The sequence below is a fragment of the Maniola jurtina genome, chromosome 28 (assembly GCF_905333055.1).
Source record: "Maniola jurtina chromosome 28, ilManJurt1.1, whole genome shotgun sequence".
In the NCBI taxonomy this organism is placed as follows: domain Eukaryota; kingdom Metazoa; phylum Arthropoda; class Insecta; order Lepidoptera; family Nymphalidae; genus Maniola; species Maniola jurtina.
This window is the reverse complement of record NC_060056.1, coordinates 558,277-581,554: the sequence shown is the minus strand read 5'-3', so window position 1 is coordinate 581,554 and position 23,278 is coordinate 558,277. Positions and strand designations below refer to the sequence as shown.

Below are 23,278 nucleotides of genomic sequence, written 5' to 3'. Positions count from 1 at the left end.
CTGTCCCCGGAATATAATCTAACCCTGTACCGAATTTCGTCAGAATCGGCTAAGCTGTTGGGCCGTGCAAAGGTAGCAGACAGACAGACAGACAGATAGACACATTTTAGCATTTATCATATTAAGTATGGATATTATACCCTTTGCCTCACGAGCCAGTCTGTCAGCAGGTTTTTATATTCATTATAGGCAAGCGCTTGACCACAATCACACCTGATGGAAAGTGATGATGGGGCCTAAGATGGGACGCGTTTACCTAGAAGATGACTATTCCCTCTTGTTTTAAAGATAAGTACCTGGATTGTAATTGATTGCAGCCAAGCACTGAAAAACCGGTTAGGGATTAAAAACAGATATTTGAATAAGTCGTCAGTTCGAATCCGGTGGAGCTATTGTTTCTTTGTATTCGTTGGTTAGTTGGAGGGGAAAGGGGAGAATATAAATCATATTGAGACATGAAAACAATGTTTGATTGTCAAGTACCAGGACGCTAACAACTAACCAGCAATTAGTCTTCCAAAGTGAACGACTGCACTTGACTCAGATATGAAACACTCGTTGTTTATGGACAGCCCCCCCCCACCCCCCAGTCTTCACCCCTCTGACAAGAGAACAGACAAAGAGTGCGCGCACGCAGTGAATCACGTACGCCCTTCACCTCACGAGTCAAAGAGGTTACAACTTACAGCCATATGTACATTACTCCCATTATTTAAAACTAGCGACCCGCCCCGGCTTCGCACGGGTGGACATTTATTTTTTCTATTTTCCGGGATAAAATATAGCCTATACGAATTCGGAAGAATCCCTCTAAGTAATGGTAAAAGAAATTTTGAAATCGGTCCAGTAGTTTTTGAGCCTATTCAATACAAACATACAAAAATACAAAGGTTTCCTCTTTATAATATTAGTATAGACTATAGAGTATAGATTGGCAAACCAATTTGGCCTGTAAAGCCTAGGCCTGCACAGCGACTTTTATTCGCGCGATTTATTTTCCGCGTACGGAATTTCACCTGGACACATCCTCTCCTCCCGCATCGCATCCCGCGTTCATGAAGCGCAGGTGTGGCTGTAGCTTTAAGATTTTGAACTCGTAATGCCGGTAATCTATACTAATAAATAAAGTGTCTGTCTGTAATTTCGAAATAACTACCACATATTAAGGTCATATGGTTATTTGAACGATACCATAACTGAATCACACGTTTTTAAAATTTTTGTCTGTCTGTCTGTTTGAAAAGGCTAATCTTCTGAACGGCTGAACCGATTTTGACGGGATTTTCACAGACAAGTAGAAGATTGACCAGGGAGTAACATAGGCTACTTTTTTAACCGACTTTCAAAAAGGGAGTTGTGTTTTTCTACCTATGTACACCGAAATCTCCGAGATATCTGAACCGATTTGCGTCATTTCTTTTTTAATCGATAGAGGAACTTTGCGACATTGTTTCATAAAAAATTTGGAGTCCAACTCCTCAATCCTGATGCTGCAGGGGATCTGACCAATCCACGCGGGCGAAGCTGCGGGCATCAGCTAGTACTTACTAAGTATGTACTTGGATGTATCATGTAACCCACTGACTCTTAGAGTGCAAAGAATAACTTTCAACTCATAATAGAACCACACTTTTCGTACTTCGTTACGTACTTCAAAAGGAAAAACGGAACCCTTATAGGATCACTTTGTTGTCTGTCTGTCTGTCTATCCGTCGTGTCTGTCAAGAAACCTATAGGATACTTCCTGTTGACCTAGAATCATGAAGTTTGGTGGTTACGCGAGTCTGACTCGCACTTGACCGGTTTTTTAGAATTTCGTACACGAAATGCCCAATCGTGACTGAAACACATTTTCGGCCATATCGGACCTTAGACCGTCAAGAAAACGCTATAGGAATGGATGACTTAATTTAGGGCATGAGAGGTAGGCTATTTGACGTCAAACAGTAGGTATCTAAATTAACCGATGATGAATCGAAAGTACCGGGATAACACGAGTACTGAAGAGATTTCATGTTTTGGCATCCTCCCAATACAACTCAAAGTATATTGAACCATAAAGCAAATCACTTCTTGAAATGAAGTCTTTTGTTTCCGACTAGCGACCCGCCTCGGCTTCTTGTGACACTATTTACGTAAGGATCTCTAATTTTTTTGAAAATAAAATATAGCCTGTGTCGGTCAGGAATAATGTAGCTTTCTATTGGTGAAAGAATTTTCAAAATCGGTTCAGTAGTTCCAGAGACTTCTTAAAGACAAACTTACAAACTGTACCTCTTTATAATATTAGTACAGATTGAGAAAATTAAAATGGCACTACTTTTTAATGGGATTAATTTCCAGAGCGTTGATAATTAATTTTTAACCCCCAAAAAGAGGGTGTTATAAGTTTGACGCGTGTATCTGTCTGTGGCATCGTAGCTCCTAAACTAATGAACCGATTTTAATTTAGTTTTTTTGTTTGAAAGGTGGCTTGATAGAGAGTGTTCTTAGCTATAATCCAAGAAAATCGGTTCAGCCGTTGGAAAGTTATCAGCTCTTTTCTAGTTACTGTAACCTTCACTTGTCGGGGGTGTTGTAAATTTTTAATTTACACTTGTATTTTATTGTCATAACTCAAAATTTAAAAAACCCCGATACGATAACCTCTAGGTATAAGAAAACTAGGTAAAGAAATCGAGAGTGTTCTTAGCTTTATAGCTACCAAAGCCACCTTTCAAACAAAACGAACTAAATTAAAATCGGTTCATTCGTTTAGGAACAACGATGCCACAGATACATACACAGATATACACGTCAAACTTATAACACCCGCCTTTTTGGGTCGGGGGTTAAAAATCAAAGAGTTCCTACGGGATTTTGAAAAACCTAAATGCACGCAGACGAAGTCGCGGGCATCAGCTAGTTAAACATACTCGTAACACAATGATTAATTTTATTTGTATTCAATTTGTTCTAAATATTACGTTTACCTAACCTTTTTGTAATTATACTAAGTATAACTAATTAGTATATACCTAATATTTCAGCAAATAACATTACAATTGTAATATTTTCCACGTGTTTCCTAGCAAATAATAAGATAATAACCTACTGTTTATTCACCGTCTTGTTATATCAGTCAATAAACACAATATGCATCTGCAACCTACAATACGGCAACGTTTCTCAATGTGTGAACAAAATGACGATGACACAATATTTCAAACACAATGGTATTTATGTATTTATTAATCCTGATGGCAACTACTACCTACTCGGTTAAAGGTGCCCACGCACTCGAACTGAACTGCAGCTGAACTGCGCGTCGCGTCAGCGCCCCGCACGATATTCTCTCCAGCCGCGACGCGCGTACGTCACTGCCGCGCGTCAGTTCAGTTCGAGTGCGTGGGCACCTTAAGAGGGGTCTCTCCGTCTCTCGCTCCATACCAACGTAGTTCGTCTCTCATTGGAATGCTAACCAATCATACCCAATGGAATTTTGGAGAAACGTTCCGGGAATAATGCATATTGTAAAGTCGAAATCTCCTGAGGATGCTCCGGTGTCGGGGCGAAACGTGCGTCGAGAGTAGTGGAAAAGTCTTGTGTGGTGTTGCATGTGAGTGGTGGTGGCAGTGCTTGCTTGGGAACTTGGCTTTATTGCTTGGTTGGGGAGGTAAGCGGTGCTTAGCTTGTAACTGCATGTTTGACCATACAGATTTTTTCTGTTGGCGGATTATAGCAAAATAATTTTTAACTGTTTCTTGCTAATACGGGGTAAATAAAGCTCGCGTATTTTTAACTCCCGACCCAAAAAGAGGGGTGTTATAAGTTTGGCGTGTGTATCTGTGTATCTGTCTGTGGCATTGTAGCTCCTAAACTAATGAACCGATTTTAATTTAGTTTTTTTTGTTTGAAAGGTGGCTTGGTCGAGAGTGTTCTTAGCTATAATCCAAGAAAATCGGTTCAGCCGTTTGAAAGTTATCAGCTCTTTTCTAGTTACTGTAACCCTCACTTGTCGGGGGTGTTATAAATTTTTAATTTACACTTGTTTAACCAATTATCATTAATCAATCAGGTCTCTGACAATAATCACGTCCTCACTCGACCAAGGTCACATAAAGTGTGAGGCACGTACGTTGACCGAGGTGGAGTGAATTCGAATTTCGAATGCGTGTTGCATTTTTTAAATACCGCCAATAATTAACAACGTGAAACCGTTAACAGGGCTGCCAAAATCTCAAACGTCGATGGCTTACTTTGATATAGTCCGTTCAAAATGACTTCTCACACGACATTTTAACTCTATGGGTCAACTTTCATGTCAAACTACGGTTCACCTTTTAAATGAGGGCTAAAATCGTACATTCACTGCAATCTCACCTGGTGGTAAGTGATGATGCACTCTAAGATAGAAGCGGGCTAACCTGGAAGGGGTTTGGGAGTTTTATTAAACCCATACCCCTTTAGTTTCTACACGGCATTACACCAGAACGCTAAATTGCTTGGCGGCAGGGCTTTGCCTATAGGGTGGTAACTAGCCACGGCCGAAGCCTCCCACCAGACCGAAATGCTATCTTATTTCTTTTGAAATATAACAAAATTAACAACCCGCCCTGGCTTCGCACGGGTACATTACAATTTTCGTAGAGATCCCTATTTTTTTTGGAAAATAAAATCTGTTATTGGCCTATGTTACACAGGAATAATGTAGCTTTCAACTGGTGAAAGAATTTTCAAAATCGGTTCACTAGTTCCAGAGATTACCCCCTACAAACAAACAAACTTTACCTCTTTTAGTATTAGTATAGATGTATAGATTAGACTGACTGACTGACACCACATTTAGTATCTGCATCGCATCCGTGCGAAGCCGGCTCGGTCGCTAGTATGGATGTATCATTAGGTCAATAGTCTTGTATCAAAACACATGTCTGTCATCTTTATCACTTCTTATCAGTAACATTGTAGAGTAGCTACGAAATTATAGTTTCATGATGATAAATGCAATCAAATTATTTTATAGTCCACGCAAAACAAATAGTCCATACTGAGCACGAGGCTATGACTACAAAAAGATCTTATTAAAATAAATAAAAAAAAAAAAAAAAAAATATTTTATTTCAGACAGTATAAATTGTCCATAATTTTATACAAATTAAATTAAATTACGTAAATTAAAATTAAAATAAAATAAAATAATGTAAAATTAAAATAATTGAAGTAATTAAAATAATAATATTATAGTCAAAGTTTTGTATATTGTGTATTGTGCCAAAAAAATAAAATAAAATGAAACAAAATAAAATTAATAAAATAAAATAAAAACATCAGACGTGGAAAAATTTTGGTTCATTATGATGATAATACTTCAGAGTTCCTAATATTATGTTTTGACTGTAATTCAGTCGGGATAAGAACCTTGCCCTGGCCTTACGCATTATAGCGTAGAAATCGTCAACCCTGTGCATCGCAAACATACCTGACGCGCTACACCTCCATGGGAGCCCCAGCAGAGCTCGGAATGCATTATTGTATTGCACTCGAAGTGCGTCAAAAGTTGCTTTGGAGTAAGTGTACCAGAGCTGGGAGGTGTAGAGCGCCTGGCAGTAGGCTTTGAACAGGGTGACTTTTACCTGTCGGGAACAGCGGGTGAAACGTCTAGCCAGCATATTGCTTTTTGCCGCCAGAGACCGTCTTTGTCTCTCTAGATCCTCATTGTCTTTCATCGTGTCACTTAATACATGTCCTAGATATTTAAATTTAGTAACATATCGCAGTTCGGAGCCGCATAGTTTTATTGGCAGTACATTTTCTGGGCCTTTCTTGTATTTAAATATCATCACTTCAGTTTTTGCCACATTATATAATAAACCGTGATTTTCTGCATATTTTTCACAGATGTTAATTAGGCTACGCAGGCCGCAGACCGAGGGACTGAGCAGGGCCATGTCGTCGGCGTAGCTAAGATTGTTTACGCTGACGCCTCCAATCTGGCAGCCTACCCTAGCACTGCTCAGTTCCTCGATCAGTTCGTTTACATAGAGGTTGAACAGAATTGGTGACGTCAGACCACCCTGCCTAACACCGCAGTTCAGCCGGTAGGTATCGGAAAAGTCATTTTGCCATTTTACTTGGTTAATTTGGTTTGTATACCAAAACTGTAGCAAATCCACTATCTTACTAGGTACTTTTGTAGCTCGTAGCTTATTCCACAAAATATTGTAATTAATGGTGTCGAATGCTTTGCTCAGATCCAGGAAACATCCATATACGGATGTTTCCCGGGCGAGATAATAGTTTACAGTACTTTTTAAGGCAAAAATAGCTAAGTCTGTTGATAAACCGCTACGAAAGCCAAATTGACCGCAGTGTAATTCGATATTGCAATTTAAGTGAGATATTAACAATCTCTCAAAAATTTTTGAGAATATTGTTGCAAGAGAAATAGGGCGGTAGTTTTTAGGGTCGGAGACGTCACCAGCTCTGTTTTTAACGATCGGTATTACATTTGTTTTCGTCATATTTACAGGAAGATAGCTATGATCGATACATGTATTGTATAATGTAGCCATTATTTGGAAGAGCCTAGGGCCCCCATATAGCACATGCTCCACGCTGAGGTGGTCGTGGCCCGGGGACTTGCCGCGCTGCATGTCGCGCACGCACCGCGCCAGCTCGTCGGCCGACACATGCAGCGCGCGCGAGTCTCCCGCGCTCGCGCCGCCACCGGAGAGTGACTCAGCGCTAGGGCACGCGCCGACTATCGGGCAGTCTACGCGGAATTTATTTACAAATAAGTTTGCTATATCTTTATGGTTGTGTAAACCACCCACCGACACAGGAGTACTGCATTTAGGCTGTAGTTTGTTCGTTTCCTTCCAAAATTTTCCAAAGTCATTATTTCGTCTATAGGTTGCGATTATGTCCATTTTAATTTTGTCCTGATTAGATTGGCACCATTTTAATTTTTGTTTAAAAGTTTTTCTTGAATTAGTCATTTCCTCGTAAATATCGCCATGAGATTTAGGGTTTTATTATTAGGGTTCTGTATCTCAAAAGGTAAAAAGGAACCCTTATATTTAAAAAAAAAAAAAGAATATTAGCCATGTTAAATGACTAATATTCCCCTCTTTCCTCTCCAACTAAGCGTCAGGCTTGTGCTAGGAGTAGGTACGACAATAGTGCAACGGGCGGGGTTTGAACCGTCGACCTTTCGGTTTTCAGTCCACTCCTTTACCGGTTGAGCTATTGAGGCTATATGATCACTTTGTTGTCTGTTTGTCTGTCCGTCTGTCGTGTCTGTCAAGTAAACCTATAGGATACTTCCCGTTAACCTAGAATCATGAAAGGCAGGTAGGTAGGTCTTATAGCACAAGTACAGGAATAAATCTGAAAACCGCGAATTTGTGGTTACATCATAAAAAATCAAAATGTGCTTTCAAAGTAAGACAACTATACCAAGTGGGGTATCGTATGAAAGGGTTTTACGTATACATTCTAAAACAGATTTTTATATTTTTGTGCATAATAAGTAGTTATTGATTTATCGTGCAATAACCTGAAAAATACCCTAGTACCGAACCCACGGTGCGCGAGTCTGACTCGCACTTGACCTTTCTATTATTGTTATTATCACTTCTTATCGGTAACATTATAGCAACGAAATTAAACGTTCTCCTAAATTGGCTCCTGACCCCAGTCTGGCAATCCCAGAAATAGACTGAGAATCATTTTTAACCGACTTCCAAGAAAGGAGGAGGTTCTCAATTCGTCGGAATATTTTTTAATCACATTTTCTTTTTACAAATTCAAACATTTTACAATAGCTAAGTTATAACTCACACCAAACAGTGTTTCCGCAATTTCGTTGAAGGTTAAAATTTTTTGGGTTCCGCACGTTCGAATGAAAAAACCGAACCCTTGTAGGTATCACACTAATATTATAAAGGCGAAAGTTTGTATGTGTGTGTGTGTGTGTATGTTTGTTACTCCTTCACGCAATATTACTGCACGGATTTGGCTGAAATTCGGAATGGAGGTAGATAATATCCTGGATTAGCACATAGGCTACTTTTTATCGCGGAAAACCAAAGAGTTCCCACGGGATTTCGAAAAACCTAAATCCACGCGGACGAAGTCGCGGGCGTCAGCTAGTCACTTATAAGTCTGCCAGTACATTAATCTTGATGACACAAACACGGACGTGTAACGCTAATAAATGAATTTCGAAAAAATAGATTAAAATTGATTGTATTCCCCCCTCCCCCTCCCAAAACTATTGAGCCCAAAAATTCGAATAAAAAAACAGCTTTCTTTTCTTCACTCATGGATTACAACAAAACCTACATAAGTATATAAATATATACGGAACCCTTTCCACGCGATTTCAACCCGCATTTGTCGGATTGTTTATTACTGAACTATCTTTTTTTATTGATTTCAGGAATACATTTAAATACCTTCTTTCCGCAAACCTATTTCAAGGGCATTCCCAACCCGTCAGAATATTCACTTTGTAAAAGTTTATTTCAATAAAAAAAAATCTATTTTACGAAGTAATTTATTAAGAAGTATTTTTATTTATGCTATAATTTTGATCTAAAATCTTACTAGGTCCGTCCGTCCGTCGTGTCTGTCAAGAAACCTATAGGGTACTGCCCGTTGACCTAGAATCATGAAATTCAACAGGTAGGTAGCACAAGTACAGAAATAAATCTGAAAACCGCGAATTTGTGGTTACATCATTAAAAAAAAATTAAAATGTGTTTCAATTTTCAAAGTAAGATAACTATACCAAGTGGGGTATCATATAAAAGGGCTTTACTTGTACATCCTAAAACAGATTTTTATTCATTTTATGTATGTGTAACAGTTTTCGATTTATCGTCAAAAATGTTGGAAAAAATACCCGAGTACGGAACCCTCAGTGCGCGAGTCTGACTCCCACTTGGCCGGGGGTTTTTTTTTAAATTTTAACTATAAAAAAACAACACAAAGAAAGCACCAGGGCAATATAACACACAAACAAGTGTATTGATCGGAGGTTGGTACATAAAACTAAATGTACAACGTGTAGGAAGGTCAAAGGCACCTAGACGTCTCGTCGGGTCAACGGCCTCATAGAGGATAAACTCTTATACTGATATGGGTGCCTAGTACATTGAAATCTTGTGCGATGAGAGTGTTGACTTAACAGGGCTCTCTCCGTCACTTGCTTCCACTTGCTTCATACAATCGTAGTTCCAATTTCATTTGAATATTAAGCAACCAAAGTCCATTAAATGCAGACATATTCTAGAAACTAATATCTGTGTCTGTGGTGTTTTAGATTTTCCAAAAATATGTAGTTTTAAAATTACAGGGGCTCAAAGATTTGTATGTAAATTCTTAAGACCGCGTAACTTTGAAACCGAATATTTTAACAGAAATCTGGAAAACCACAGACATAGATATTAGTTTCTAGAATATGTCTGCAAAATTTCATGGACTTTGGTTGCTTATAATATTCAAATGAAATTGGAACTACGATTGTATGAAGCGAGTAGAAGCGAGTGACGGAGAGAGCCCTCTTAAGGGGCAAGCGACGGGTCTGCCCGCGAAATTTAAATTTAATTTGGTTTTTCGCAATTTGTAAGCTAATAAGACAAAATAGGCTTATGGTATTTTAATTGCGACAATGGCAGTATCATCCTCACAGGTTTATGTAAAAATCTTTACTTGAAAGGGTCCAGTTTAAGAAATTAATTCTAGTATCGACTATTCAATTAGTCGATAATAGAATTAATTTCTTAAACTGGTCGCATACTATAAAGGTTCATTCACAATGTTTCCCCATAAAGTAAGATCATAATATTTTTGCTTAAAATGCACATAGCTCCAAAAAAACTTGATCGAATCGAACCCCCGACCTTCCGCATCATCATCATCATCATCACACTAATATTATAAAGGCGAAAGTTTGTGTGTATGTATGTGTGTGTACGTTTGTTACACCTTCACTCAAAAACTACAAGACAGATTTGGCTGAAATTTGGAATGGAGTTAGATAATACCCTGGATTAGCACATAGGCTACTTTTTATCCCGGAAAATCAAAGAGTTCCTACGGGATTTTAAAAACCGAAATCCACGCGGGCGAAGCCGCGGGCATCTTCTAGTCTAACTACTTTGAAAATTGAAAATACTAAATAATTTGTTCATGAACACATCTTAATTTTTTTTTATGTGATGTAACCACAAATTCACGGTTTTCGGATTTTCCCCGTTACCTGTGCTATAAGACCTACCTACCTGCCAAATTTCATGATTCTAGGTCAACGGGAAGTACCCTATAGGTTTTCTTGACAGACCCGACGGACGGACGGCCGGAGGGACGGACAGACAGACAGACAACAAAGGATCCTGTAAGGGTCCCTTTTTTCCTTTTAAGGTATGCAACCCTAAAAAATAAATAAAACCATATTAAGAAAGTTCAATTTTTATTGGCAAGTAGGAATAATCACAGAATTATTTTACACTATCTTATTCAAGCTTAATCATTATTGTATATCAATCAAATCTTGGAAAAGAGCAACCGCCGAGTTTCTTGCTATTTCTTCTTCAGTAGGAAAGGCATTCCGAACCAGTGGTAGATGCTTTTGACGATTCAAAAGTACTTTTAAAAGTTTAATTGAATAAAAATATTTAGATTTTTTAAATATTAAACTCTTGATTTTGCCAATGCGCCCAAAGAAGTATTCACTTTAATGAGAATCTGACCCAAGTTTCTGAGGGCCTAAAGCATGCTGCAACTCTATTTTGTGCAACTCCCTCTGGTGCTCCAATTTCTCTACTTACATTATCTCTTTGGTTCTATTAATCTCTATTAAACTTCTCAACTTTTCTGCAGCTGAGAATCTGACCCAAGTTTCTGAGGAGGGCCTAAAGCATGCTGCAACTCTATTTTGTGCAACTCCCTCTGGTGCTCCAATTTCTCTACTTCCATCAACTCTTTGGTCCTATTAATCTCTATTAAACTTCTCAACTTTTCTGCAGCTATCTCTTTTTCTATCATCAGAATGGAACGGCGAATGAGGAAGAGTTGTTTCTGTTCCTCTCGTCCTTGTAAAATGTTGCTTTGCCTTGTGGTGATGAGGTCTGTGGCCATGGTTGTTGCTGATAAGGCAGGGTCACAGTCTACTGTATGTGGTACCACCTCATATTCTCCTGGTACGTAATCTTCACTGGGAGGCGGGCTGCCATTGCTAGATGACAGTCCACATTTTATTTCTTGGGATTGGGCCTCCTTTATTGCCCTTTTTAGTTTCTCCCAGCATCTTTTCAATTGTATGATTTCCCTCTGTAGAATCAGACTAATATTATATAGGCGAAAGTCTGTGTGTCTGTGTATATGTTTGTTACACCTTCACTCAAAAACTACAAGACAGATTTGGCTGAAATTTGGAATGGAGATACCCAGGAAATCAAAGAGTTCCCACAGGATTTCGAGAAACCTAAATCCACCCAGATGCAGTCGCAGGCATCAGCTAGTGAGATATTGACATTTGGTACAGAGATAGCCTTGCATCCCAGAAATGGACATGGATACATTTTATCCTGGAAAACCTAAGAATTTATTAAAAAAACGATAATATTATGATAGTATACAAGTGTAAATTAAAATTTATAACACCCCCGACAAGTGAAGGTTACAGTAACTAGAAAAGAGCTGATAACTTTCAAACGGCTGAACCGATTTTCTTGCATTATAGCTAAGAACACTCGATCAGGCCCCTTTCAAACAAAAAAAAACTAAATTAAAATCGGTTCATCAGTTTAGGAGCTACGATGCCACAGACAGATACACACGTCAAACTTATAACACCCTTCTTTTTGGGTCGGGGGTTAAAAATATCGCTTACCTTACTAACAAAATCGTGGCTATTATATTTCTTTTGTATCCTCTCCCAGGCGTCAGCCTTCAATTTATTGGTGACTCTGTTCGTCCGCTTGTCTTCTATAACTTTTTCTCGTTTTACAAGGGAAACTAATAAATCTTTCTCGTCGGCAGAAAAAGTAATTTTTGCCGCCACCGAATCCACCGATGCCATTGTTTTGTTATAAACTTATAAAAAACTTCCAAAAATTAAGAAGGAGGTACTCAATTCGGCATGTTTTTACTAATTAGTATATACCTATTAATATGTTTTTGCATTAATTAATACATATTACTTTAATAGTAATAGTAATGTTTACAAATAGCGTTTCCAACAGTGACACAAAAGCATAAAAAAAGCGACGCGCGCGAAACACAGACAAGAAAGTTTACGTCAAAGTTACGTCAAAGTGTTATTTTTTTATTAACTTTACGGCTCTGGGTTCTAGCCTTTTTGAGTATGGAAGTTTAAGTATTGCAATGTCGTGATTTCATTGAAATATTTTTATACTTACACTAGCTGATGCCCGCAACTTCGTTCGCGTGAATGTAGGGTTTTTAAAAACCCCGTGGGAACTCCTTGATTTTCAGGGATAAAAAGTAGCCTATGTGCTAATCCAAGGTATAATCTATCTCCATTCTAAATTTCAGCCCAATCCGTCCATTAGTTTTTGCGTGAAGGAGTAACAAACATACACACACACAAACTTTCGCCTTTATAATATTATAGTGTGACAGTGTGATATTTCTTATTAGCTTCTCTCAAAGGCTAGATTGTAATCTTAGTAGAGTACTGCTGCCAGCATTCTAGGTACGTTCAAGGAAAAAAAATTGAAATATCTTGCACCATCAGAAATAAAAGTCTTCTGTGCGTTCGTCCATCTGTCTGTAAGCGGACTGTATCTCGTGAACCGTAATTGGTAGAGTTGAAATTTGTACAGAATGTGTATTTCTGTTGCCGCTATAACAACAATTGATAAGAATTTCAAAATGACTGCCATGAAAATTAGCAAAATACGTACATTATTTCTTGTAGAATAGACTCGCACTAGGCCAGTTTTCTTGCACTGCAAGCATGTCTGCGATTGGTTGGCGACTCAAAATGGTTTTTTGTCTCTATCATTTGTACGGGATTACGTAACAGAGAGCGCTATACAAACTTCTTTACGCGGATAGAGTATAGTTGGGGAACAATTCGACGTTTGTAGTTTTTTTTTTAATTCACAGACCAGCGCTTGGTTGCAATTAGACCTGCTAGCAAGTTATGATGCAGCCTAAGATGGTGCGCGCTTGCCTAGAAGTTTTTCAACCCCCGACCCAAAAAGAGGGGTATTATAAGTTTGACGTGTGTATCTGTCTGTGGCATCGTAGCTCCTAAACTAATGAACCGATTTTAATTTAGTTTATTTTTGTTTTAAAGGTGGCTCGATCGAGAGTGATCTTAATTATAATCCAAGAAAATCGGTTCAGCCGTTTGAAAGTTATCAGCTCTTTTCTGGTTACTGTAACCTTCACTTGTCGGGGGTGTTATAAATTTTTAATTTACACTTGTTACAATATGTGTACGACAGATTATATTGGTTTGAAATAGTCATAGCAAATTGCATTGCCCGCTTAGTAACTATAGCCTGTATCTCCCGCGACCCAAACGGGGCAGTCGAATTGATCTCAATTACTAAATTGCGAGCAAAGACCTGCGCTAAATTTAGACTATTGAGTGCCATTTTAGACCCATCAGGGACCAATTTGTTAATATGCCACATCTACATGAAGATTTGTACCTATTTTTCATGCTCTGAATGCATAGTGCTAGTAGTTTAAAAATAAATAAAAATCTGTTTTAGAATGTACAGGTAAAGCCCTTTCATATGATACCCCACTTGGTATAGTTATCTTATTTTGAAAATTGAAACACATTTTAATTTTTTTTAAATGATGTAACCACAAATTCGCGGTTTTCAGATTTTCTCCTGTACATGTGCTATAAGACCTACCTACCTACCTACAAAATTTCATGATTCTAAGTCAACGGGAAGTACCCTATAAGTTTCTTGACAGACAGACAGACAAAAATTCAAATTCTAGCATTTAGTAAGGTGGTGGGACTCATAACAGGGCATAGCCCACTAAACAACCACCTCTTTCCTAGTTACTGTAACCTTCACTTGTCGAGGGTGTTATAAATTTTTAATTTACACTTGTTTTTATTTGAACCATCTAGGCGTAGATTACTACAAAAACTATTCTCTGAGTATTTTTTACGGTAATTTAATTACATTGATACAAAAACAATAGTTCAAGTGTTTTGAGTCAACGAACCATACATATACTCTCATAATAGAAAATGTACCCATCAGAGCATACTCGTTCGGATGGCTTGACATAGGACTGTATTTGGTTACCTTGGTTACCTTTTTTAACCCCCGATCCAAAAAGAGGGGTGTTATAAGTTTGACGTGTGTATCTGTGTATCTGTCTGTGGCATCGTAGCTCCTAAACTAATGAACCGATCTTAATTAAGTTTTTTTTGTTTGAAAGGTGGCTTGATCGAGAGTGTTCTTAGCTATAATCCAAGAAAGTCGGTTCAGCCGTTTTCTAGTTACTGTAACCTTCACTTGTCGGGGGTGTTATAATTTTTAATTTACATTTGTTATTAATTTAATCAACTCTACTTCAAATAAGTTAACTTACAACCCATCAGATCACTACTGAGCACGGTTCCCCTCGAAAAAACCGGCCAAGTGCGAGTCAGACTCGCGCACCGAGAGTTTCGTACTCGGGTATTTTTTCTGACATTCCGCACGATAAATCAAAAACTGTTATACATAAAAATAAATAAAAATCTGCTTTAGAATGTACAGGTAAAGCCCTTTCGGATGATACCCCGATATAAGAAATAGTTATCTTACTTTAAAAATTGAAACATTTTTTTTTTTTTGTGATGTAACCACAAATTCAGAGTTTTCTGATTTTTTCCTTTACTTGTGCTAAAAGACCTAACTACTTGCCAAACATGATTCTAGGTCAACGGGAAGCACCCTATAGGTTTTCTTTTTTTTCTCTCTCTCTCGACTGGCTTTACAAAGATTAGCCAATGTCAAGTTTCTAGTTACTTGTAACAAGTTAGTTAAACTATACAAGTATGGACCCCGTCTGTGCCGGCGCTCGCCGACACACGCACGGCACCCCCTTAGAGCGCTATCCAGTCAGTTTTAACAAAAAAAAAAAAACACTCAAAAAAGGCAGAGCACGCCCGCCAGCCAACACCAACACAGACGAAGTCATAGGTTTTCTTGTCAGAGACGACAACGGACAGACTGACAGACACAAAGGACCCCTAAAAAGCATCCCCACACCATATTATTATCATTTCTGAATTCCGTTGACCTCCCTCGAACAGGGCCCCCAAAAAAACGCGCGATTCTCTAGTCTAAACACGCGATAACGCGTACCTACTATGCTTTGCCAAATACCTACCTGCCAAAATATCTAAAACGTAGAAGATATATATTAGGTACGCGTAATCATTGTTTGTTGAATGTACCTATACGACACAAAAAATAACTAGGTAGGTATTTACCTATGACTTAAAAACTAGCGTCTTGTTTCGCAAATTACATTTTTGTATGGAAAGAGACTGTTTACTTGGTGGTACCTATACGCATAGGTACAAGTGTAAATTAAAAGATTACAGTAACTAGAAAAGAGCTGATAACTTCCAAACGGCTGAACCGATTTTCTTGGACTATAGCTAAGAACACTCTCAAACCACTTTTCAAACAAAAAAAACTAAATTAAAATCGGTTCATTAGTTTAGGAGCTACGATGCCACAGACAGATAAACACGTCAAACTTATAACACCCCTTTTTTTTTGGGTCGGGGGTTAATAAAAGGTAAAGGCGACTGACTGACTGATCTAACAACGCACAGCTCAAACTACTGGACGAATCGAGCTAATTCCGCACCGGGTTAGTGGGTCCCCAACCCGATTGCCATCTCGACCTGTCGTGTACATACTATACCTTTAACATTTTAACCAGTTGCTTTATTATAATGGGTGATAAAAATATAAGTAGGCACAATAAAAGTAGGCGTTACCACCTACACTTTGGGAGCATATGGTTTCGTAAATGTCCGTGATGTCCTTGTCATGCAATCTACTCTCGTAAAGGAGGATTTATACTAGACCGTGCCGGGCCCGAGCCGTGGCAGGTGATCCACGGATTGCAATTTTGTATGAAGAAACGTAGCATGGACAAAACTCGGAAGACTAGGACATGGCATGGTCTGCCCCCGATTGTGTAAGAAAAACGTATATGTCCATCACGTCCTCGTCACGCAATCTACTCTCGTAAGGGATGATTTATGCTAGACCGTGCCGGGCCCGAGCCGTGTCAGATGATCCACGGATTGCAATTTTGTATGAAGAAACGTAACGCAGACAAAACTCGGAAGACTAGGACATGGCATGGTCTGTCATGGTCAATAAAATTTTTGTGATTAATGTGCAAAATGTTGATAAAAATACCCGAGTACGGAACCCTCAGTGCGCGAGTCTGACTCGCACTTAGCCGTTTTTTTTTTCAACACTTACATCTAACCACTAGGCCATCAGTGCTGCAATCAAACTATATACTTGTACGGAAAGAGTACTTCTAAGGCCTAAAGTGTTATCTCTCTAAAGTCTAGGCTTGCATTAAACAGGCTTATAGGATAAAACACGTTTACACTTACACGCCTAGTAAGCATTTTGTTAATACTGTTTGTGGACTTAACTTGTGATACCCACTTGATAATAGTCTATTTTTAACCCCCAACCCAAAAAGAGGGGTGTTATAAGTTTGACATGTGTATCTGTGGCATCGTAGCTCCTAAAGAATGGAGCGATTTTAATTTAGTTTTTTTTTTTTGTTTCATAGGTGGCTTGGCTTGATTGAGAGTGTTCTTAGCTATAATCGAAGAAAATCGGTTCAGCCAATCGAAAGTTATCAGTTCTTTTCTAGTTTTCTTCGTTTTTGTATCAGGGGTTTTTAAATTTTAAGTTATTGTTTTACTGACTATTAAGTTGCAGTTTAATACCAAAAACTAGTCGGACTCGCACATGACCGGTTTTTAGCACCAACTGCATAAACTAAATTAAGTTTTACTTAGTTACTTAGTATTTATAGTACATAATTAGATGCTGTCTAGATTCTAGATAGTAGAATAATGAGTCTATTGTTAATAAGTTATGCTAATCTTGCACGTTTTTGCAGAACTAGGATAAACTTGTTTACAAAAATACGTTTTGGAAATATAAAACCAACCAATTTATAATTTAAATAGCTATGGCCAGTACATATTTGCTGAGAACTATCTTCTTAGTAATTTACACAATTTTTATTGAGCATTCCTATTTAATAATACTCAATTGGTGAGATGGTAAACATAATATACCTACTCACTTAAAAACAACTAAATGCTAGGCAGAACAAATTACATAAACCATAAAGTCTAGTCATAGGCGCTAGTGATGTGGACATTTTTCATGACAAATTAAACAAATTTAAAAAGAGAATAGTTTTAATTGGTGATCATTTTTTTTTTCTCTCTCGTCTGGCTTTTACAATGATTAGCCAATGTCAAGTTTGTAGTTATTTGTAACAAGTTAGTTAAACTATACAAGTATGGACCCCGTCTGTGCCGGCGCTCGCCGACATACGCACGGCACCCCCTTAGAGCGCTTTCCAGTCAGTTTTAACAAAAAAAAAACACTCCAAAAAGTCACAACACGCGCGCCAGCAAACGCCACCACAAACGAAGTCCTTGGTGATCATTGATAGTGGATTTTTTTTTTTTTTAACTGTAAATGTAATGTCCATTGTTTCAAAAATATATACATATAACTATTAAGAATTTATACTTTAGGTTAGTGTTAGATTAGTTTTATTATAAAGTATACACCTGTAATTGACAACCATACTGAAGTTATTTTGTAAATTTTTTTGTCTTATTTGTATGGATGGAAGTTGTTGGTGTAATAATAAATCCCACCAAAAACATTTCATGTAAAAAGTTAGCCAAGACTCACAAGTTCATAATGTTTTCACTGTTAAAAAGTTATGAGATCTCTAGTAGAGCCAAGCCCCTAGCTGAGCTTAGATTTGTGCTGGCCATGGGACCTATCCCAATTCCAAAGTAATATAGCTCTTAAATGTTCTTGACTATATCACATTTATAACAATAAATAACAAATCACTCTACTTACAAGCTCTGATTCTACAAACCCTACATCTTGGTAAAAAAAAAGACGGCTTGGCCGTTTAATAACTTTTAACGTTTAATATGTTATGTCATGTAATAGTTTTACGAACATTAAACGGCCAAGCCGTACTTTTTTTACCAAGATATAGGGTTTGTAGAATCAGAGCTTGTAAGTAGAGTGATTTGTTATTTATTGTTATAAATGTGATATAGTCAAGAACATTTAAGAGCTATATTACTTTGGAATTGGGATAGGTCCCATGGCCAGCACAAATCTAAGCTCAGCTAGGGGCTTGGCTCTACTAGAGATCTCATAACTTTTTAACAGTGAAAACATTATGAACTTGTGAGTCTTGGCTAACTTTTTACATGAAATGTTTTTGGTGGGATTTCATTTCTTTTTGGCAGGTGCCCTAAATTTTTTTTGGATCTATTTCTTGTAGGTACATCATTTTCATGGCCCACTCTCTATCGTTACCTCTTTTTTTAAAAGCTTTTATTCAACTTGCAATGTACTCGTATGTAAGTATGTTTGTTCGGGTGGAATCTTGCAACTCAATTTTGAAGCAGATATACCAAATTTCAGTCTTTTAGGACTTCAGGAAACACAGATACTTGGTACGTTTGATAAATCTGCCACGGACATCTTATCCTGTAAACTTTAGTATTCGAGCAACAGATTTTACAGATATGCATCTCATATACGAGGGGATGAAGGGGGACCCGATTTCTTAATTTATCTGTTGTTCATAATTCTTGAAATTCCTACTTAATGCCAAATTTCAGTCTTCTAGGACTTCGGGAAGTACCCTAGAATTACAGACTAGAAGTTTTGACTGCCAATAAATCTGAAACTATATAAGCTAGACAATTGATACTCAGTGCATTTAATAAATCTGCCAAGGACATCTTATCTTGAAAATATCAGCATTCTAGCAACAGAATTTACAGATTTGCTTTTCCCATAAGAGTCGTGGGGGGGGGGGGGGGGGGGAATTTCCAATTTCTTAATTTTTCTGTAGTTTGTATACAATTTCTAGTCTAATACCAAATTTCAGCCTTCTAGGACTTCGGGAAGTACCCTAGAATTACAGACTGGAAGTTTTGACTGTCAATAAATCTGAAACTATAAAAGCTAGACAATTGATACTCAATGCGTTTAATCAATTTGCCAAGGACATCTTATCCTGAAAATATCAGCATTCTAGCGACAGAATTTACAGATTTGCTTTTCTCATAAGAGGCGTAGAGGGGGGGAAATTCCAATTTCTCAATTTCCCTGTAGTTTGTGTGCAATTTTTAGTCTACATACCAAATTTCAGCCTTATAGGACTTCGGGAAGTACCCTAGAATTACAGACTAGAAGTTTTGACTGTCAATAAATCTGAAACTATAAAAGCTAGACAATTGATACTCAATGCGTTTAATCAATTTGCCAAGGACATCTTATCCTGAAAATATCAGCATTCTAGCGACAGAATTTACAGATTTGCTTTTCTCATAAGAGGCGTAGAGGAGGGGCATTGCCAATTTCTTAATTTTCCTGTAGTTTGTATGCAATTTCTAGTCTACATACCAAATTTCAGCCTTCTAGGACTTCGGGAAGTACCCTAGAATTACAGACTAGAAGTTTTGACTGTCAATAAATCTGAAACTATAAAAGCTAGACAATTGATACTCAATGCGTTTAATCAATTTGCCAAGGACATCTTATCCTGAAAATATCAGCATTCTAGCGACAGAATTTACAGATTTGCTTTTCTCATAAGAGGCGTAGAGGGGGGGCATTGCCAATTTCTTAATTTTCCTGTAGTTTGTATGCTATTTCTAGTCTACATACCAAATTTCAGCCTTCTAGGACTTCGGGAAGTACCCTAGAATTACAGACTAGAAGTTTTGACTGTCAATAAATCTGAAACTATAAAAGCTAGACAATTGATACTCAATGCGTTTAATCAATTTGCCAAGGACATCTTATCCTGAAAATATCAGCATTCTAGCGACAGAATTTACAGATTTGCTTTTCTCATAAGAGGCGTAGAGGGGGGGCATTGCCAATTTCTCAATTTCCCTGTAGTTTGTGTGCAATTTTTAGTCTACATACCAAATTTCAGCCTTCTAGGACTTCGGGAAGTACCCTAGAATTACAGACTAGAAGTTTTGACTGTCAATAAATCTGAAACTATAAAAGCTAGACAATTGATACTCAATGCGTTTAATCAATTTGCCAAGGACATCTTATCCTGAAAATATCAGCATTCTAGCGACAGAATTTACAGATTTGCTTTTCTCATAAGAGGCGTAGAGGGGGGGCATTGCCAATTTCTTAATTTTCCTGTAGTTTGTATGCAATTTCTAGTCTACATACCAAATTTCAGCCTTCTAGGACTTCGGGAAGTACCCTAGAATTACAGACTAAAAGTTTTGACTGTCAATAAATCTGAAACTATAAAAGCTAGATAATTGATACTCAATGCGTTTAATCAATTTGCCAAGGACATCTTATCCTGAAAATATCAGCATTCTACCGACAGAATTTACAGATTTGCTTTTCCTATAAGAGTCGTAGAGGGGGGGCATTGCCAATTTCTTAATTTTCCTGTAGTTTGTATGCAATTCCTAGTCTACCTACCAAATTTCAGCCTTCTAGGACTTCGGGAAGTGCCCTAGAATTACAGACTAGAAGTTTTGACTGTCAATAAATCTGAAACTATAAAAGCTAGACAATTGATACTCAATGCGTTTAATCAATTTGCCAAGGACATCTTATCCTGAAAATATCAGCATTCTAGCGACAGAATTTACAGATTTGCTTTTCTCATAAGAGGCGTAGAGGAGGGGCATTGCCAATTTCTTAATTTTCCTGTAGTTTGTATGCAATTTCTAGTCTACATACCAAATTTCAGCCTTCTAGGACTTCGGGAAGTACCCTAGAATTACAGACTAGAAGTTTTGACTGTCAATAAATCTGAAACTATAAAAGCTAGACAATTGATACTCAATGCGTTTAATCAATTTGCCAAGGACATCTTATCCTGAAAATATCAGCATTCTAGCGACAGAATTTACAGATTTGCTTTTCTCATAAGAGGCGTAGAGGGGGGGCATTGCCAATTTCTTAATTTTCCTGTAGTTTGTGTGCAATTTCTAGTCTACATACCAAATTTCAGTCTTCTAGGACTTCGGGAAGTACCCTAGAATTACAGACTAGAAGTTTTGACTGTCAATAAATCTGAAACTATAAAAGCTAGACAATTGATACTCAATGCGTTTAATCAATTTGCCAAGGACATCTTATCCTGAAAATATCAGCATTCTACCGACAGAATTTACAGATTTGCTTTTCCCATAAGAGTCGTAGAGGGGGGGCATTGCCAATTTCTTAATTTTCCTGTAGTTTGTATGCAATTCCTAGTCTACCTACCAAATTTCAGCCTTCTAGGACTTCGGGAAGTGCCCTAGAATTACAGACTAGAAGTTTTGACTGTCAATAAATCTGAAACTATAAAAGCTAGACAATTGATACTCAATGCGTTTAATCACTTTGCCAAGGACATCTTATCCTGAAAATATCAGCATTCTACCGACAGAATTTACAGATTTGCTTTTCCCATAAGAGTAGTAGAGGGGGGGCATTGCCAATTTCTTAATTTTCCTGTAGTTTGTATGCAATTTCTAGTCTACATACCAAATTTCAGCCTTCTAGGACTTCTGGAAGTACCCTAGAATTACAGACTATGAATTGTGATGATCATCAGTGAGGGACGAAAACGGCCTATTTTAGGTATCAATAAATCTGTAACCATTAAAGCTAGATATTTGATATTTGGTATATTTGGTAAATTTGCTGAGGACACCTTATACTGAAAATTTCAGCTTTCTAGCGTCATCCAGACCGAAGTTATGACGGGTCGAAAATACGGCGAAACACTTCGAGAAAAAGGTACTACGTAGCGCCCCGGCCGCCGTTTGGCTCGTCTTGGCGGGGGCACTGCCGTGCCCCCTGAAAAAAAGTCTGTGCTTTACCTATTTATCATAATTTATAATCTATAGGTTTTGTGCACCTCCTTAATTATTATGGTATGAGATTGAGAGAGTCTTTAGTTGTTTTAGTGAATATTCAGAAATCATGATCTGGAGACAAGCAAACCCTTTGTTTTTTTTAACTACCTCTAGGTAAAAAAAATGGTTTTCCATGGCAGAAATACTAACTGAAAAGTACCAAGAGATAATAATGAGTAGGAGGTGAAATAGAAAACAGCTGTTGTATGACGAAATTAAGATCTCTATTTACAATTTGCTCCAAGTAAACAACTAATTTATTAGAATCGGATTATCATAATTGGGTTTTTAAAGAGGTACACAGTATTCTATTATCGTGTTCTAACTAACCCCAAAGGTTGAACGCATATCAAATAGACTGCTTACGAATAAATACCTAACTTTCCAAGGACACAGCTGTTGCAAAATAATAACTGCGCAATTTAGGAAGGAAATGATACGTACGCGTTGTTTACGTGTTTAAAATAGAAGAGAAATTACAAGAATAACAATTAATCATTCATGTTTCGAAACAAGGAACTTTTGTTTTTGAATCACAGTCGACTGCACTTGTGTTGTGAGCCATTGTTTATTTATGAAAAAGGAATGTTAGCTTACCACTTAAATCTTCAATAGTATTCAGCTTCCGAGCAGCCATTCTCGCTTTTTTTCGTCACAACACTGATGCAAAAAGTTATTACACAGCTTAATAAACTTTTAAAATAATGTTCCAAGGTATTTTTGCGTTGTAATTACAACAAAAACATTCGCGGCGAGCGATTTCGCAAGAAGTTCTTTGTTTTCTGTTTTGATTTGAGGTTGTTGACAGGAAAGGTGCACGTATGGTATGTCGATTATTTCTCAACCAATAGTCTAGCGTGACGCCTTTTGAAGTCTTCTGATTGGTTAAGAATTTGTAAACAAAAAAAAATGTTGCCGTATACAAATATACGGCTATTCATAGATAATGTAGATATATAATATTTATTAATAGTAGAAATTAAGAAATAGTTAGGTTAATTTATGAACGTTCAATATTAATACAGTTCAGAGTTAATGCAGTGCACATCTAATAAAAGAATGGGTTACACAATAATC

The 23,278-nt window shown here is 37.5% G+C and overlaps 2 protein-coding genes across 2 annotated transcripts in view; both read right to left on the bottom strand.

Moving 5' to 3' along the window:
- LOC123879527 (BCL2/adenovirus E1B 19 kDa protein-interacting protein 3) overlaps positions 1-23,033 on the bottom strand; it is a 43,536-nt gene extending 20,503 nt beyond the window's left edge. Inside the window, exon 1 of the mRNA XM_045927294.1 lies at positions 22,799-23,033. Within this exon, the coding sequence (XP_045783250.1) occupies positions 22,799-22,838 (40 nt within the window). The 5' untranslated portion in view covers positions 22,839-23,033. The remainder of the gene's footprint in view (positions 1-22,798) is intronic.
- On the bottom strand, positions 10,447-12,377 carry LOC123879524. Its single transcript, XM_045927286.1, has 2 exons — positions 11,882-12,377; positions 10,447-11,319 (listed from the first exon to the last, which is right to left on the bottom strand). Exons 1-2 carry the CDS (start codon positions 12,068-12,070, stop codon positions 10,855-10,857), a joined length of 654 nt encoding a protein of 217 aa, XP_045783242.1. The 5' UTR covers positions 12,071-12,377; the 3' UTR covers positions 10,447-10,854.
- Positions 23,034-23,278: the final 245 nt, after the last annotated feature.

Coding starts and splice junctions, on each gene's coding strand:
- LOC123879524 (XM_045927286.1), bottom strand. CDS start 12,070: ATGGCATCGGTGGATTCGGTGGCGGCAAAAATTACTTTTTCTGCCGAC. Junction 11,320..11,881: donor GCCACGATTTTGTTAGTAAG/GTAAGCGATATT, acceptor CTGATTCTACAG/AGGGAAATCATACAATTGAA.